The sequence below is a fragment of the Lepisma saccharinum genome, chromosome 18, assembly GCF_977018435.1.
Source record: "Lepisma saccharinum chromosome 18, izLepSacc3.1, whole genome shotgun sequence".
Lineage (NCBI taxonomy): Eukaryota > Metazoa > Arthropoda > Insecta > Zygentoma > Lepismatidae > Lepisma > Lepisma saccharinum.
In genome coordinates this window covers 43,029,260-43,047,655 of record NC_139246.1, presented here as the reverse complement: position 1 = coordinate 43,047,655, position 18,396 = coordinate 43,029,260, and the positions used below count along the sequence as shown (strand labels likewise).

The 18,396-nt window shown below is 35.0% G+C and overlaps 1 protein-coding gene across 1 annotated transcript in view; it reads right to left on the bottom strand.

Moving 5' to 3' along the window:
• LOC146002227 (uncharacterized) overlaps nt 1-18,396 on the bottom strand; it is a 79,539-nt gene that overhangs the window by 53,423 nt on the left and 7,720 nt on the right. The window contains exons 3-11 of the mRNA XM_083139945.1: nt 17,955-17,990; nt 13,269-13,346; nt 10,948-10,986; nt 10,384-10,410; nt 9,770-9,814; nt 8,103-8,159; nt 6,170-6,214; nt 5,699-5,749; nt 4,598-4,645 (exon numbers count right to left, since the gene is read on the bottom strand). Coding sequence (XP_082996071.1) covers nt 4,598-4,645; nt 5,699-5,749; nt 6,170-6,214; nt 8,103-8,159; nt 9,770-9,814; nt 10,384-10,410; nt 10,948-10,986; nt 13,269-13,346; nt 17,955-17,990 — 426 coding nt within the window. The remainder of the gene's footprint in view (nt 1-4,597; nt 4,646-5,698; nt 5,750-6,169; nt 6,215-8,102; nt 8,160-9,769; nt 9,815-10,383; nt 10,411-10,947; nt 10,987-13,268; nt 13,347-17,954; nt 17,991-18,396) is intronic.

The window sequence follows — 18,396 nt, the reverse complement described above, 5'->3', positions numbered from 1 at the left end:
GCCGAATTCACAGTTACTGCAGAAAAACTCAGGGACAGCAGACTCGCGAACGTGTCAGTACTTGCTAATGAGAAGAAACTACTGGAAACTGAAATATATGGAAAATGAAGAGGAATTCTACAATCCAGTGATAGAAGAATTCATAAAGAAGGAGAGAAGGATGGTATTAACTTTCAAACGAGACTGGAAAAATGTTTTTACCATCATTATTGTGTGTTTTCATTTCTTATGACATGTGTTTTCCTAGCTGTAGAAGTTACGGACTGCCCCTGAATTATATCAATATTCAGGGAAAGTCAATTGATCCATTTGACTCTTCCCATGTTGCCCATGGACAGTGGTTCAACTGTATTTTTCCAATTTTGAATTTATTATAATCATAAAAAATTAGATATAATGTGGAGGAGGAGTGTTGGTAAGGAAATAGCACTTTTCAAGAACAATTAGCTGTATTCAGATATTCTCATGCACTTATACGACCTAATTCCATGCAAATAATGTAGTATATACTTTGTTTAGCATAAATATTACTATATTTTTCAATTTATTATTTAAATAAATCTGAATCTTTCAAAAGCATGGCTAAGAATTTATGGTCTTGATTTATTTATTTATCTAATAAGTATATTCTTTCTTCAATCAAATGAATATAATTCAATTTTTAATTAAGTGTTTTCAAGAAATCTGGCATTATTGATTTGCATATTTTTAGCAGTAAATATGGTCATTGTGTTACTGATGCCAAAACTACTCTCCTATTGTTTACAGTTCTATAAGTTTTATTAAGTAGAGGGTTCATTACAGAAAAAGGAAACTTTCTTAACCTAACTAAACATTCCTATTCATTACCTACATCTCAGAATCCAGGTAGGCCGTTCCTTCATTTAGGACAATTGTATCAATGTAGCTCACAGACCAAATTGCAGTTAAAAGTTTCACTAATTCAGTTAAGAGTTAAATAATGAAATTAGATTGTCCCACACTACCGTTTCCAGAATAGTTCAATTCTTAACCTTGGGTAGCATTCACAAGTTGTTACCATGGAACCATCATGGCAACAATCCATCTTATACACAGATATTGTTGTATTATTATTATTTGTGTTCTTAAGGCGAGGAGGGATAATTTCCAATAGGTCTTTCTCACTGGGGCAGCTGCCGATCACTGTTGCCAACTTCGCTTTTTTGGAGCCAGATCTGGTTCTTTCGTGCACTCGTTTGACTGTGAACTGTGGCACCCGCCCCCTGCCCCACCATGATGCCACCACAGGCTACAGCCAAAAAAGACCAACCATCCTTTGCCATGAGTGTACATTTTGCATGTGACGTGATATTCATATATAGGCTGCATCACCCACCCCCTCTTTCCTCCCCAGGTATTTTTATATATAGCGCTGTGGCTAAGGTGAAGATGACAATATTATTATCTGGGAATCCTTTATTTTCGATTTCATATGAAAATCATTGAATTATTGAGATGGGTGATGCCACCAAATCTAGGCAATGAAAACTAAGAATAAATTGCCGTCACTTTAAAGCTAACGGTAATAGGAGCACCCCCCACCCCTCTGACACCTAAAATTGCCCTAGAAGGCACTTTATGCAGCCTTCGTTAATCTAGCTCCTTGAAAGTCATCTTTAGCTCTATTAATGATGAAATATAGCTCTTTTATGCACATCGGGTTTGGCAACACTGCCAGGATGGCCGCATGAGGCAAGGAGAAATGCATTAGGTTTATGGGTCCATTATTTTATTCGTTCTCATGGGAATATCAAACATACAATGTCGTAGAAAAGTAAATGGACGGAAAAGGACACATTGAACTATGTCATAGTAGAAGGAAAAGTTGAAACTCCCATTTGATTAGCCGTAATTTGAAGTTGAAGTTGATTTCCCATAAGGAATTCTGTAAATACTTATTAATCATATTTTCCAAACATCATGTCTAGCTTACTAATCAACTTGAAAAACAGTTTCCACTTGCAACATGGAGAGAAATTCATACTAAACCCTTTTTTAAATAGCAGTGCCCAATCTGACGATATTAAAATAAATGAACAACTAGTGCGCCCACCCAGCATCGAATAACATGGGTACCTGGGGGAAACCCTGGGGGGTAAAGGCAGTCAGGGGCGTGATGCTGATCACATCACCCCCACTCAACGACCGGATCAAGAAAGTGTGGGGCGTTACCCCCACACCCCCTATACGCCTTCATGGCATGGTGCTATGCACAGGGGAGCACTTTACTTCACTTTTTACCTAGTGCGTACTTGTTCCTCGTCGCCTTAATGCAAAAAGTGAAAAGCAAATTGGTTCACAATAGTTAAATAGTTCATAATAAATATATCTGAAAATGTAGGAAAGTAATAACTAAATTGTCTCTTTCTGAAAATGGTTATCAATACATAATTTTTATGTATTAACATGATCATTCCACTTCACAATTGAAAACAAAGCAAAAAACAAAGACACTGACTCATACTGTCAGTACTGTCCATCTGTGTGTGTTTTGTGTGTTTATATATACTCCTCACAGAAAGTTTGGAATATTATTATACAGGGTGCATCAAGCGAAACTGACAGTTTTCAAATGGGGATCTCGAAGCAGAGAGAGGAGGTAGAGATGAAAGTAGGGTGGCATTGAACTCCCTCGTCCAGCCATTTTCGGCACGGTTTGGATCAGCTTGGCTGGGCTTGGCACGCCGTTACAACCAAAACAGAGAACATTTTTTCGAAAAACTAGTGACTGGCGACAAATCTTGGTTCCTCTTCGAAACTCCAGAGAAAAAAAAGGCAATCCATGGAATGGAAACAAACTGGAAGTCCACGCTCCAAAAAACCTCGACCGACTCTCACTCCCAAGAAGCAAATGGGTACAGTTTTCTGGGATGAAGATGGCATTTTGCTGGTGGACTGGCTTCCCACTACCTAAACTGTAAACATTGACAGCTACTGTGAAACTCTACGAAAGCTGCGATGCAGAATTCAGCAGAGGCAGCAAGGAAAATGGGCTCTCAGGGTGATTCTTCAGCATGACAATACGAAGTCGCGTACGAGCCGCCAAACACAGGAGACATTGGCAACAATGGGATTTACGGTGCTCCCACATCTTGTGTATTCACCGGATTTAGCCCCCTCGGATTATGCACTGTTCAACAAAATGAAGGATGCCTTGCGCGGTCGACACTTTCAATCTAATGAAGAACTCCAGACCACTGTCCGTGAGTGGTGCAACTCTACTCCAAGAGAGTGGTTCTCTGCAGCCATCAGGAAACTTCCCGATAAATGGGAGCAGTGCATTCAGTCAGAGGGAGATTACTGGTAATGTACATCTTTGTATTGCAGGTGAAATATAACAAATGTGGATTATATAACGCTTGTCCAATTCATTTCCGAACACCCTTAATACTAAGTAATCAGAGAACAACAGGGCCTTCATCTCTTCCTCTCATATTTTCTTCCCCACTTCTTTCCTAATTGCATCCATTGTAATTATGAAGAGCAGTGGAGGAAGAGCACTTCCCTGTTTTAGTCCATTACTTATACTGAACCACTCCATTCTTCCCACTGATGTCTTCACACAGTTCTGGATGGCCTTTTCTCAATGTGTATCTTAAATTATTATACAATGGCTACATCAGAGAAAAATATTTGCAAACTTTTCCTAATCATTCTGATAATTTAAACATTTAGGGTATGTGTCCAGCAGGAATTTTTTTCAATTGGTTCCGATAGCCTATATGAGTTTTTTAACACCCTATTGGAACCAATTGGTGAATTGTAATGAATTATGTTCAATTGGAACCAATTGGTGAATTGTAATGAAATGTGTTCAATTGAAACCAATTGGTGAATTGTAATGAATTGTGTATAATTGGAACAAATTGGTGAATTGTAATGAATTGTGTACAATTGGAACAAATTGGTGAATTGTAATGAATTATATTCAATTGGAACCAATTGGTGAATTGTAATGAATTATGTTCAATTTGAACCAATTGATAAATTATAATGAATTATTTGGAAAGTACGTATTTTAATAAGTAATGAAAAATTCTTATCTATACAACTGTAAATGCAATGGAGAAATCATATCAAACAAATAAAATAAATCTCTGGTAACGCATGTGGAATTTGCTACTAAGGAATACTTTCACACACAAAAAAAAATCAGATTTATGAAGACGTTTCCAGCTGGGTGGTGATTGATTGATTGATTTAGTTTATTTTACTTCGCGTTTTTTGCCTCTTGGCTAATTTGCAAAGATGGGGATGAGTGATGAAATGATGAAATTGATGAATGGACATTCACAAACAACCAAGTCCGAGTGGGATTCGAACCCGGGACCCTTGGCGTCACAGCGCGATGTGCTAACCACTCGGCCACAGGGTCCGGCATCTGGGTGGTGAATCTCAAATGTGAGGTGGTGATTTTTGAGACAAAAATTGCTTTAGCCACCTCTGATGGGATAGGATCTAGTTACTTCAATCCTACCATAGCATCACAAAGCTATTCTGTATGTACCGTACTAATGTCTAATTCCAATGGGGGAAAATGGCATCTATGAAAGTCTCTAATTTTTGTTCAACTTACCTGGACTACCGGGATACCCTGGTTGACCTCCTTGTCCACCTGGTCCTCCTGAAAAATAAGAAAAAGTTTTATTATTTTATATAAAACATAGTTATATTGATGACTAAGGATGATAGAAATGAATATTTTCTAGAACAAATGCATCACAAAAATATGTATTAAGTCTATGATGATATTTTTGTCTCAAGCTATGTCCAATTTTTATTGTGAGAATATACATTAACATAAGAGATCCTATAAGAGGGCCTCTCCAGCAGTAGTAGCGTTGCCAACTTGTAATCAAGTGGTCTGGGTTCAATACCCTGTGGAGACACATAGTGGTTTTGATCCCACTTTAAACTGTAAGTCCAGTCCCAATTAGCCTTACTGTGTATAAAGTGTACATAAAACACCAACCCAATCAATCAAGATATCCTAAGTTTGATTGTTACATTGCTACAGACGTGATATACTGATAATAATATCAAAATAACTGTTGACATAAATTTTCAAGGAAGAGAGTGAAAGTTCTATCTGAAATACTATATCTAGAAAAATAATGATGGTGCATTTATAAATTATTGTTTCAAGACAAAAAAATTGGATGAAAATATTCTCTCGGGCTATCGACCAGGTGAGTTGTGGAAAGGATTCCAAGCTTTCGGGAGCTTATATCACTCTCATTATCAGGGTAGAAGATGAGAATGGCCTTGGCTCTCGAAAGCTTGTAATCTTTTGCACAATTTGCCTGGTTGATAGCCTGAGAGAATATTTTCATCATTCGTTGCCAGGAAAGCTTTAAGACTTACATTAAAATAATGGACTTGATCTTCAAAGATATTCCAACAAATGAAGCTATAAATTGTTTATATTGTAGGTTAATTCTACATATGTTATTGACAGACATTTGATAAAAATATATACTGTAAAATTTTGTAAAGTACTTGATGACTATAATGAATTCATATGAAAATGTGTCAAAATACAATGATTTGTTGCAAAAGATGATTAGGCCAAATTAATTGTAGTTCTTCCATAATTGTTTTCTAGTTATCAGAATACATGATACAAACACTCAATCACTGAGATGTAAATTTGTTTATAACAAAAACACTGACTCACCTGGACCACCGCTGGGGTATCCTGGATGACCTCCTGGTCCACCTGGACCTCCTATAAAGAAAATTATTATTTTTAATTTATTTTTATATATTGTATATACATGTATATATACATTTTGATATGTGTCTGTGTGTGTTATGAATTTTCAATATGTATGTATCAATATCTTTCTGAATCTTAAGATTTTTGCAACTTACTTTAAATTGGATGTAATTACGAAACAAAATGAAATACAAAAATTGAAGCTTGGGAAAATTATGCTTTCTTTATTTGTATGTATTTGTGTGTGAGTTTGTCGATATTATTTCATGACATGTGATAACAATCTGATTTATTTTTTAATATTACAAAACTTGTTCTATAACTTATCCAGGTAACTAAAGGAGGTCGTTTTTAAAACAAGAATGCTAAATTCGTATCTAACTTCAACATTTGACAAATTTTTGACAGAATAATGGTGTTTTAACTTACCTGGATGGCCTGGTTGTCCTGGTTGACCTGGGGATCCTGGTTGTCCTGAAGGAAAGAAAATATACATGTAATAAAAATCAGGTTCTTCAGAAACGTGTGAAACAATGATGAAGCATTTTAATTGTGAAGAACTTGTCTAAGATTACACTGTATGGCATACACGATAATATGTAGAAATAAAAGATTTTGAAACTTTGTTCTCTTATAATAATACAGCAGTATTCTAGCTTATACCATTTCTTTTTAATCCCTGAACAACTTCCAACCATAACAATGTGCACCTTTTTCTCTAGCTTTCAAATGTATAGTGTTGTTTTACATGTTATTCAGCAATTTAAAATTAAATTTAACAGTTCCGAGTAACCGTAATGTTTCAAAATATCTAGGTTAGCAACATGAAAAAAATTTACCAATAAAGCTATAAATCATATTTCTTGCATTGATATTGAAGAGATATTAAGAGCAGTTGATAGGAGATATATTTTCCTTAGCAAAATTGTTTAAAAGGTCTCCTTTAGTCTTTCATAAAGTGGATGCTGAAATATTACATGAATCATTCCCTGATATTAGTTGCATTTGTACATAGTGGAATTATCTAATTTGACTTTTTTTATTTCCAGGATTAAATCTAATAATTCCCTGCATTTTAAGTTAATAAAAGCATGGAGTCTTTCAAAAATGAATTCCTCCAAAGACCCCTACTACATTGTTTCTTGTTACTATAGTAACTTGTACTTGGGCGAAATTTATCATGCATCATAATAAGTTCATGATAATAAGAGATTTTGGTAATGTAGCAAACATGAATTTCTATATTGATGCTTGACCATCTGTCTGCAGCTCCTACATATTTCTACTCCAGCTTGAAAAGTCAGGATACAACTAACATATGAATATTTCAAAGGCAAGTTTTCTGCTTAAATTACATGATTAGGAAGTTTTATTCTTCAATAGGTTACACACATAGGGTTCATTGCGAACTCTGAAATGTCAAATGCAAAGTTGAGGACATTTTTCTGGAACCAGGTTCAGGTTTACAGAAATGGGAATCACCCCTCCCAACTGTTCAGCCAAGGTCCTTGTCACATACAATATGTGTATTATTATTCATGCTTAACAGTGATTCTTGAGAATACATTCTTGTGTTCATTTTCTTTAATTTTACATTGAATATCTGTATAATGGTATGCAAAGCATTGCCAAGCAAATTGTCCATTACCATACTTTTTCTCTTTGCTTTAGTCAATGAGAGCTTCAAGAATTGGAACAAATTGCTAAACAAGCAGCTGACAACCTATGCACCGGAGGACATAAGAGTCCATTGCTTAAAAACATGTGGATACAAGGGGAAAATTAACAAAAATAGTCATGAACAAATTGCTGAACAAATTGACGATGGATTCTATTTTCAGTGCTATGTGTTAATCTATAGAGCCTAGTTCAGTTCCTATTCATAGTATCATATACTTTCATATATAATAATGGAATAGATTCTCAGTTTGGTGAGTCATATTAAAATGAGTTCCATATACAAGATTTGATTAAACCAATGGAAAATAAAACCAATGGACAGCAGCATTTTCACATGTAGAATGTGTATATTTGCGACAAGTTTGTTAAATTGCTATTTTTTCTCTTGAAAACAATAGGTTCGTAGACTGGACTCAAGTGTTTCCTATGTGAGCATGTTTGGGAGGGCAAATCATAAATTATAGTTCACGATTGTTCGAAAGTCATGTATGGTAATTTCGGTATCAGAGGAATTTCAGATGATGTTCCCAGACTAATATCAATCATTAAATCCTCTACTTATCCCTGCACCATGTAAATCTTCCATTTATTCCATTACGGAAAAAGGGAGTATCATATTTAAAGTTAAATATCAACATGTTCTCTATTTTATGATGTTAGGTGAGTTACAATTTTAACTCACCAGGACCACTTGGAGATCCTGGGCCTGAAGGATGACCTCCAGGACCACTTGGTTCTCCTATAAAAGAAATTCCGATTATACACTAACACTGTGGGTATGCGCTTCATTGTAATAACTGTCTCATATGTGGGTTATATACTATGCCAGTATAGTATATAATAAGTATACTGGTGTTTCCCAAGATTTTTGTAGGCAAGTATCCTTTAAAACTCACTGTTGTTGATTTACATTTAGCAGGCACTTGCAGTAAAAATTGTTATCTTAAAGGAAGTTGATTGCTTGAATTTTGGGAAGAGATGGTGGAATGTATGTGTAATTTAATATGTTGAAAATGGGAGACAGAGGGGGGAGAGGATATGCGAGATAAATTTTCCTAGTTCTACATCCTCCCCATTTCTGAACACTCTTTTTAACTGTAATCATCATATTTTCACATGCTGTGTTACCACAGAGCTTATGTCAGAAAATTTTAAACAACCATCTTAGCTAAACTCACATCTACTGAAGTTACAATAAAATATTTAAAAACTTCTTCTCCTGTAAAGTCAAGGCTTCTGTACAGAGGTTAGGGGAAAGAGGAACCAGTAAATATTATCACCTTAACTGGATATGCAAAGTTGCTTTCTACTTGATGTTGCTCTTGTTTTTATGATTGTTGGGTTATTCTGATAAAACTATTGGTCAACAGTTGTGTATATTTCTTATTTCCATTATCACTCCTCAGCCTGGTTTGAACCTCTTACTGTATGATTCTGCCCTATTTGCTTTTCTTGAGAAGAGAAACTGAAAACCTCTATCTTAACACCAGATATCAAGTTATTATCTTTGTATTTGCAGATTTAGAGGCTTAAGGTTTAAATTTCATTCTTTAACTGAGTGTGAATGGCTAGCAGATATCAGCAATATTGGTAAACATTTCTTGTGGAAACTGGAATATGTTGAATATAAATATTTCAGATTTAATTTATTTCTTCATGTCTACCAGACGTGTACCCTGGAAAAATAATTCTGGGATTTTTTTACGCTGTCATTCTTCTCATAAACGACATGTATATCTACAACATGTATATCTACAACATGTATATCTACAACATACAGACATCTATTCATAATACTTAGATGGGTTTGGAATTTATGAATGTTTTTATTGCAACACAATACAGTCAGTTGTTTACATAACTGCGCCTCCACATCTGTAGACATAAAACAAACAGGCAAAGATTTCGGAGGGGGTGTGGTGCAGCCCTGGTACAGGACTGTGGGAAATTGCTTTGGAAATGGCCACAAAATAAAAATAAAAAAATGAAATACTTGAAATGTGGTAAAATATAAATAATGTAACTAACCATCCGATATAACTTGGCTAAAAATTAAAACTGAAATTATATATTTTTGGATCTCACAATGCCCTGGGTCTCCACATATTCTAAATTCTGGCCTGGCTTTGTCAGTCAAAATTTAGACATAAATGTAGTGGACACACAAAGCTTTGTTATTCGTGTTATTATTCCATATGCACTTTGGCAGAATACCAATCCCGTTTTTCTTCCTGCCAATCAATGTGTTTGTAAACGATTCTTCAATGAATAGATGGTAAAACATTTTCATTACATGTTAATTCAAGCAATAAACAAATGATAATTTTTTAATATGTCAGTTCAGCTTACCTGGGGAGCCTGGTTGCCCTGGCTGACCTGAACCTCCTGGCTGACCTATTGAGAAGAACAGAACTGTGAGAGCTATATTCTTAGCAGGGATTAATTTTAACCACATTAGAAATTATAATATGTGGGTTGTAAATTTAAAAGTGGCAACACTGTCAGGAAGAGGTTATAACACCGTTCATGTGCTATCAGACGATGAGCATTGTTAGTTGGGGCCCATGTCGATGTGCAGAGTACCAAAAGTGGTCAGTGCAGCGAGTGCTGTTGTGTATGTACGAGGTTGAAATGAACATAATTTTGTTCATTGCCCTAAGACATGTTTGCCAAGGTAAGACAGCGATTTTGGGTTAAAATTATGGTGGCCTGTGGCAAAAATGCACAATTTTATCATCAATACTTGAATGAAGCCTGTAGCAACAATACCGAATCGTATCTGATAGATAGTTGCACAATGGGTAAGTGCATTTCTTGAGGAGGTTGGGATGTGTCAGTGAGAAGATGAGGAAAGTTGCATCATGCTGGGTTCCCTACATTTAAATTTTCAATGAAGCCCAAGCTATTTCAATAAATTCTTAATTTTACAAAATATAAGGAAGAATGTGAAAATCTTAACTCACCTGGCTGTCCTGGCTGACCTGGTTGACCTGTAAAAACAGTACACATGTGAGACAAAAATGTTATATGGGTACACTTTCATGAAAATGACCATATTTCTGATATCCAATGTAATAATGCAGAGCTATGCTAGTAGTTAGGGAATTAGTTAGACATCCAATACTATGCAAATCAGTGCACTCTAAACATGTCAAATATATTGCACACAATAATAATCTTCAATTGGGTGCTGCTTTCATTGCCTACAGGTTAAAAAATGGTTAACAATATGCTATTTTAACAACAAAGTTATGTAATTTTATTAATTAATTTATTCATTTTTTGGGCTGGTGTCTTTACTAAAAATATATACTTAAAATAAATTTAAAAAATCTTGAAGTGACCTTTGGGATGTTCAAGATGAGCATTGGGAGTATGTTTTATACACGTTGAATATATAATTGAAAAAGATGAAAACATTTGATTGAGGAATTTCAAACATTTGTTGATCAATGTTTGAAATAGTTTCAGAGAAAAACAATTGCTCCCTCTATTATAGTTTGTTTTAGAATAGTTTTTGAACTCACCAGGACCGCCTGGGTATCCTCCTGGTCCACCTGGTCCTCCTGTAATTGTAGTTCAACATTAATTTCTGTTGTAGCAATGAAAAGCTCTTTATAAAATCTAATATAATTTTAAATTACATATTATCAAATTAGTAGAAACAGATCTTTCCTTTTAGTTGGAAAGGGGTGATTATGCTTTCTTTTTACACATTGAAATAAATATATGCTAGGACACATGTTTCATATCCTATTACAGCATTGCACATTATTCAGATGAAATCATTTTTGGATTATTTTTGGTAATAAAATCCATAACGAAACATAATTAAATTTAAATGTCAGAGCTATTGTTATTTGTTATTGCTTGTTTCCTTTAAGTTGACTTTAGTGCAGGAACCTATTTTTCACAATTAGTTTGGACAAAGCTTCCAAATTATGTTATTTATGACAAAATGTAATGCATGTTATTATACCTGAAAATGTTAAACTTAATATGAGGGATATTCCAAAAATAATTTTGTGAGTCTTAAATTCAAATTACATTAATTTAGGAAACCGAATATGTTATCAGTAAAAAGAAATATACTTCTCTTACTTATCCACATTCTTGTAATCAAGGGGTACCAAGTTTAATACCTGGTGGAGGCAAACAGTGATTCGGATCTCACTCTAAACTGTAGATCCAGTCCCAATTAGCCTATCTATGCATACATGGACTTAAAACAACCTTCAGTCTACTTATCCACATGATTTCTGTGAGAGACTTATCGCATGACTTCACTAGCTTGAAAAAGCCACTCTCATAGAACTCTGTGCCTTGCTGAGGGACAAAGATGCGAGTGGCATGTTCCACATTATCACCATAACTGCTGGTGTAACTGTGTTCACTCACATGTTGACTGCTTCAAAGCCGAGTAGTAGAAAAACTACTGAGTGCAAGATCAGGACTGAAGGATATAATCCAATCATTTCCAATAAACCTCTCCAGATGAGCTACCATCAGCAACATGTGGGGTCTTACAGAATACCAGAACTGAACAGATTTCGTCTCTTTTGTTGAATGATGGATTTTAGTTTTCTCTGTTGTGGGCAACTACAGTTGATTGTTTGTCCCCATTTGCAACACATGACTGTTTGTCGTCATGACTCAAGTACGTATGTCATGATCATACTCAGATTGAGATTGCTCACTTCTGCCTACTCCTGTGCATGGACAGCATACACTCGAGATACCACTTGATACTCAGTAAGACAAACAAATATCCTTTAACTGCAGGTGGTGTAATTTACTCATACCCAAGTAATCACAAATGTTGGTCCAACTGCAGTTTCTAAGTGGGAAAGGCTGAATTTATGTTGGGCCAACGGTTATTGCCAATGCTTGCCCAACCATGGAAAAGTGAGTCAAAATCAGTTTTCAAAACTACTTTCTCCTGTTAAGACAACTTTCAAGAATATGCTGTAAATTCTAGCATGCAAATGAAGTGACATGTAACAGTGCTTCTTTTCAAATATTTCAGTCACAGCACATACTGGAAATATAATATTTCGTTATTGAAAGTACAATACATTTTTAACTTGTAGTCACGAGTCTTTTGTCAGACGCCATGGATAAAAGATGTGTTGGGAATGGCTTGTTGCTTGTCTGTTTAGCTGTAGCAGAACTAGAACATTCTTACAGGTATTCTTGTGAAGGTGGTTAATCAATGTTATGTGCAGACTAATTCCATGAAAGGTGGAAAACTAAATAAACTCTAGAAAGTTTTTGTGCAACCACTTGAAGGTACCTTGAAAATAATGATACCATATGAATGAAAAAGTGCTGTGTATTGTTTTCTTATTTTACAATTGGTACTAGAGTTTATATTTGGCCTCACAATAAATTATATATATATAGGTATCAGAACACAAACCTATCTAAAAACCACACGTTGGGCCAATGTTGGAACCGCAGCTAAAATTACTATTCTGGTATGTTCTTACATTTGGCCAACCATTTTCAGTACAGTTGGCCCAATGTTGGGACAACCACTTTTGGTTACTTGGCTATATACATTATTTCCGATAATATTGCTACATTAAAATTAATTTAGAAATAACCCTTGTAGTTAGTGGTTAAGATCCCACTATGAACTGTAGATGTAGTCTGAATTAGACTATATTGATTCATGATTTCAAACAAACTTGTTCAAACCATTATATGAAAATTGAGGTATTTCTAAAGTTATGTTATGGAATGTACACATATATAAACACACATCAAATATAAATTTGAAAGTTGAACTTATGTCCTCTAATTTTACATCTTTGTTTACCACACAGTTTTCAAATTTTGAACTCACCTGGGCCTGAAGGTTGTTGACCTCCTGGACCAACTGGATGACCTCCTGGTCCGCCTGGACCTCCTGGTCCACCTTGTCCTGAAAAAGATGATCAATGGCAAGTGAGATTTTGATCAGTACTGTTTTCAGTAGATCAATAGGTGTTTTGAAACATCTACTGTTATCAGTTAATGAACTGTATTGCTAATGTTTTCTACTTTTTTAGTATCCCAACTGTGTCAACTGTTTTCAGTAGCTGAACTGTACTGCCAATGTTTCTACTGTCTTTTTGGTAGGCCAATTATGCATATTGTCTTACTCTTCTTCATGTTTTCCATAACATACATAACTGTACAACTAACATCTTTTATTGTGTTCAGTATATTGCCATGTGAAGGCAGTACTATTATCAGTAATGAATAAATATTATCTATATATATATAAAATGAAATGGAAAAATCGTATAAAGAACTAAAATAAATGTATGGTGTAACATGTGGTATTTAGCTACTTAGCAATGCTTCACACACACACACACACACACAAAATAAATCAAATATAGTGAATACGTTTTTAAGTGTGTAGGTTCATTGTGGTTAATGCACTTGTAGAAAATTGAAAAACATACTGTTCTGGATATAAATCGAAATATTGTTCTTCCCATATTCACACGAAAACAGCAAAAATTTAGTTTAAACAAAGACCTGACCCTCAGTGCTTGAAAAACCAACAAACAAACACTGTCGACTACATTGATCAAAATACGAGGACCGACAATTAAGTAATGAGAATGATTTTATATTGTCCCACATGTGCATTCTATCTCTGAAGTAACACATTCCTGATGTAGTGTGGTCCATAATCCACAACCTGGCAACACCTCATGAACTTGCGATAGGCATGCTGGGAATTATGTTGCCATGTCGTGAAGGAGGTGCAAGGGTGTCATCACGTAATAGCTATGGAGCAGCGAGTAAACATCAAGTTTCATAAAGGACATTCTGAAAACTGCTTGCTGGAATAAACATTTCTTGAATTCGATTGTTGTGGAGGACAAAACAGAGCATTTTACTACTGTCCTTGTACGAACTAACAAATCGCTGAATGGAAATCACTAAATTTACCAAGAGGCAAGAAAATGCAGCTCGAAAAGCCAAGGGTGAAGACAATGTTGTGTTTTTTTTAATGATAGCAAAGACATTATTCATCATGAAATTGTTCCAGAGGGTGAAAGTGTAATTGGTTGTTACTATCGTAGTGCTCAGATTGATTATGGAAGAGGTCTGACCATATCAGACCTCAGTATCCTGAACCAGGCAGTTGGTTCCTGCTCTACGATAATGCACGGTCCCACAGAGCAGTGGTTGTCTATACATTCCTAGTCCAAAAACAAGTGAATGTGTTGAATCATCGTCTTTACTTTCCAGATTTATCCCCCTGTGATTATTTTCCATTCCCGAAAGTGAAGCTGCTGCTGAAATTACGCACTTTTGATGAGCACAGGACCAGTCAACAGGTTATGACGTCCAATCTTCAAGTCATACCACATGAAGACTTGCAGATGTCGTATCGATCGTTGGCCAACCGTGCCAATTGCTGTATTGATGCAGGAGGGATGTACTTTTAGTAATAAACAAGCAATGTTCAATTATTTTGTTTCCTTTTCACAATATAAAATCATTCTCATTACTTTATTGTCTGACCTCGTATTGCTGATTTCTGCAATTGCATTACACAGACATAATAATAACCATGGAAATTCCAAGTTGAAAAGAAACATCAACTATTATGATCATGCATTCAAACTACTAGCTGCTTTCAGATTGAGTTATTTCTTAAGAAAGAGTTCAATTAACTTTTTCATTGAGAAATATCTGACTTCAGTAGTATTCATTAGAAAAACAGTAAAAATTTAGTTCATGTACTGTTTTTCCAATGCACTTCTAAATCACTGAAAATGTGGTGTCAGGGATGAAACTATCTATTCTTTCAGTCAATATATGATTTAATAACATATTGTAGCAAATATTATGCATTATTATTCACATTGTTTATCAGTGCAGTAGACCTACTGTGAAGTACAGTAGCTGTGCAGTAGACCTACTGTGAAGTACAGTAGCTGTGCAGTAGACCTACAGTTGGTTTTCAGTACATTTCATAGTACACAGTAGAAGACATTTGAAAAACAGTAGACATTTCTAGCGGGGAGAGAAGGAAATTATAATGAGATGCTGGCTACTTTTAGATGGAGTGACACTGTAAAATATCTGCTCACTTTTAGGTAAATGAGATTCATGTTTTCAAGTAGGTAGAGCCTCTATATCAGCATTCAAACCCACAGTAATTTGTTAAAAATATTACAAACATTAAGTTTTATACATAACACACACCCTCAATATTAAGACTGTGATTCAATTTTCCATTGAGAAATATCATTCAATTACTATTTATGTATGGAGTACAGTTTTATTTATTTATTCCATATGCTTTTGAAGTGAAATCTTTGAATTTGAGTGTATAATATGGCCAAAAGTAATGCAAAAGTGGATACAACTTTTTCTTATTCATTGATATACATTGTTCAAATTAGACATGTTGGTAAAGTAAGTGTTCCTCTAAACAAAGGTACTGCTCAATCACAAGCAATGTCTTTGCACCATTGTTGAAACCTTGATTCCCCTTTAAAGGAGATTCAGGCGTGCACTACTGTACACTTTTTCATAGTCTTCTCTGGCCTTGGGGAAGAGGTGTGATGCCATCCTAGGGACTGATTCTTCATTTCTGGATCATAAAGATTTCATTTTCTCCTGTCACCAGATTGGAAAAAAAATGTCTCAATTGGCTTCACATGCTTTCAGCAGAACAAATCAGACTTCCTCTCTTCTCTCCATATCGGTTGATTGAGTTTCTGTTTTAAGTCCACTTTATACACAATAAGGTTAATCGGACTGGACTTACAGTTTAAAGTGTGCCTTCACTGGATATCAAACCCAGGATCCCTTAATTACAAGGCAACAACATTACCACGACACCATCAGGAGATGCCTTCTCTCCATATCAGGTATCAACTGCCAACGTATCCACTATTCTCATGCTATCTGATATTCTAAGTCTTCCACCATCTTCTGTATGAGCACAGTACAGTTGTGGAGCAAGGTCATGGATTGTGACTCATCTTTCCATTTGAATCAGTTCATCGTCTTGCTGATCATTTGTGTCTCAGTTGATGGTCTCCCGTTGCATGGTTGATCTTCAATGCTGGTTTCTCATTCTATAAAGTTCTTCGTCCATTTGTGCACCTTGATCTTGTCGTGGTGTCATTTGCGTAAACATTCTTGAGCATTCTCCCCTCTTCATATAAAACTAATGAAAGCTCATTTTCTCTGCTTGGAATCTATTATTTACCAGCAATGAAGAAGAAGAGTTACTATACCAACCTGTGCAATTTGAATGACCTATGCAAGTTAATAAAAAAATTATACCCATTTTTGCATACTTTCGGCAGAGCCCTCATATGTGTGTTGTGAGGGGAGGGATGTATGCCTCCTACTATAATACTCTACAAGGAGAGAGTTTTATATCATATTTTATGTAGGCTATGATTACATTTATTATATTTAAATTAACATTTGCAAAGTTTCCCCTCCCTTATGTAGCACATGCATATAAAATTAAAAAGCATACAATGTGCATCTAATCATATATTTGTGATAGTTTTGTGCCTGTGCTTAGTATAAAACAACATGTGTTGTTCTGTGTGTATCTAATCATTAGGGGGTGGATTTTTATGTAAAAACATATTTTTTTCTTGCTTCAGAAATTGCCCAAACTTGGAAGGAGTGAAAATCAAATCATTGCTATGTAATCTGCAAAGTCTTATTTCACATAGAAATGCACAATTTTACCTCTAGCACATAAAACACATATTTCTAGAAAATAAACATAAAATGTACATATTTCAGACATTCCACACAAAATAAAGTTTCAGAATTCTTTGTGTAAACACATATTGTGGAGTAAATGCATAAAATAGACAAAATTCTTTGTGATACTTCAAGATTTACTGAAATATGGATGTTTTCAAAATGATTTGTGGTTGATATTTGCAAATTTAAGTTTTTTGTGTGCTGTAACAGAAGAACTGGAAACTTCCAGACAACTACTTTGTGAAACAGTGAAGGATATTAGTGCAGTTGATAGGAAATTGAACTATCTACCAGGGGCACACTTGCAGATTCTTAAAGAAAAATTCCAAAATCTGTTGGGAAAAAGCACGGGGTACCAAAAACTGTGTAAAGTTGATCAGCTTCTGGAAAATGAGCATGCAGCTGAATGATGGGGTAAATGCCTCATGACATCCTGCACTTCAAATATGCATGTTTGACTATGTGTGATGTGGAAAGGTTGTTTTCACATTACGAGTCATTATCGTCACAGCTAATTTGAGTGCATTTTTGATGGACAATTTGGAAATGTGCTTTGTTATTCATTGTAATCAATAGAAAGGGACAAGAATCTAATGTCCTGCTGCCAGAGTATGTACTTGTTTGACATAATTTTGAATGCCGTTCCCTACTAATCATATATTTGTGTGTGTGTTTGTGTGGTCTATATAATATTTAGAGACAATGAGAGATGTAATTGAATACGTGCTACAAAGATATAACTACATTGCAATAAGACATAATAGGAAAATAGTCACCATACCTGGCTGGCCTGGCTGACCTGGTTGTCCTGGTTGCCCTGAAAAACACAAGCAAATGCATATACTCTAATGCAAAAGAAAGTTTTATGAAATTTTTATCATTGTACTATCTCAATTTTTTCTCATTCCTTCATTTTTTAACTATTGATGGATATATAATAGCTAATAACTATGAACAGGCAGATAAATTGATACTCTATTGGTACTGACTGATATACAGATATTCATGTATCACTTTATTTGTAAAATAGATTTTATTTGAAATTTACAGACTATTTATAGAAAAACTAATAATATATTGAATTGTTATTTCAAATTGGTATTTTTTTCAGTCTTGGGTAAAATTTCATATTGACCAATCTCTATAATCGTTGATAGAGAAACTTTCTTCATGAATTCTGATAGATTTGAAATTCTATTCAGTACAATATATGTGTAAATAAT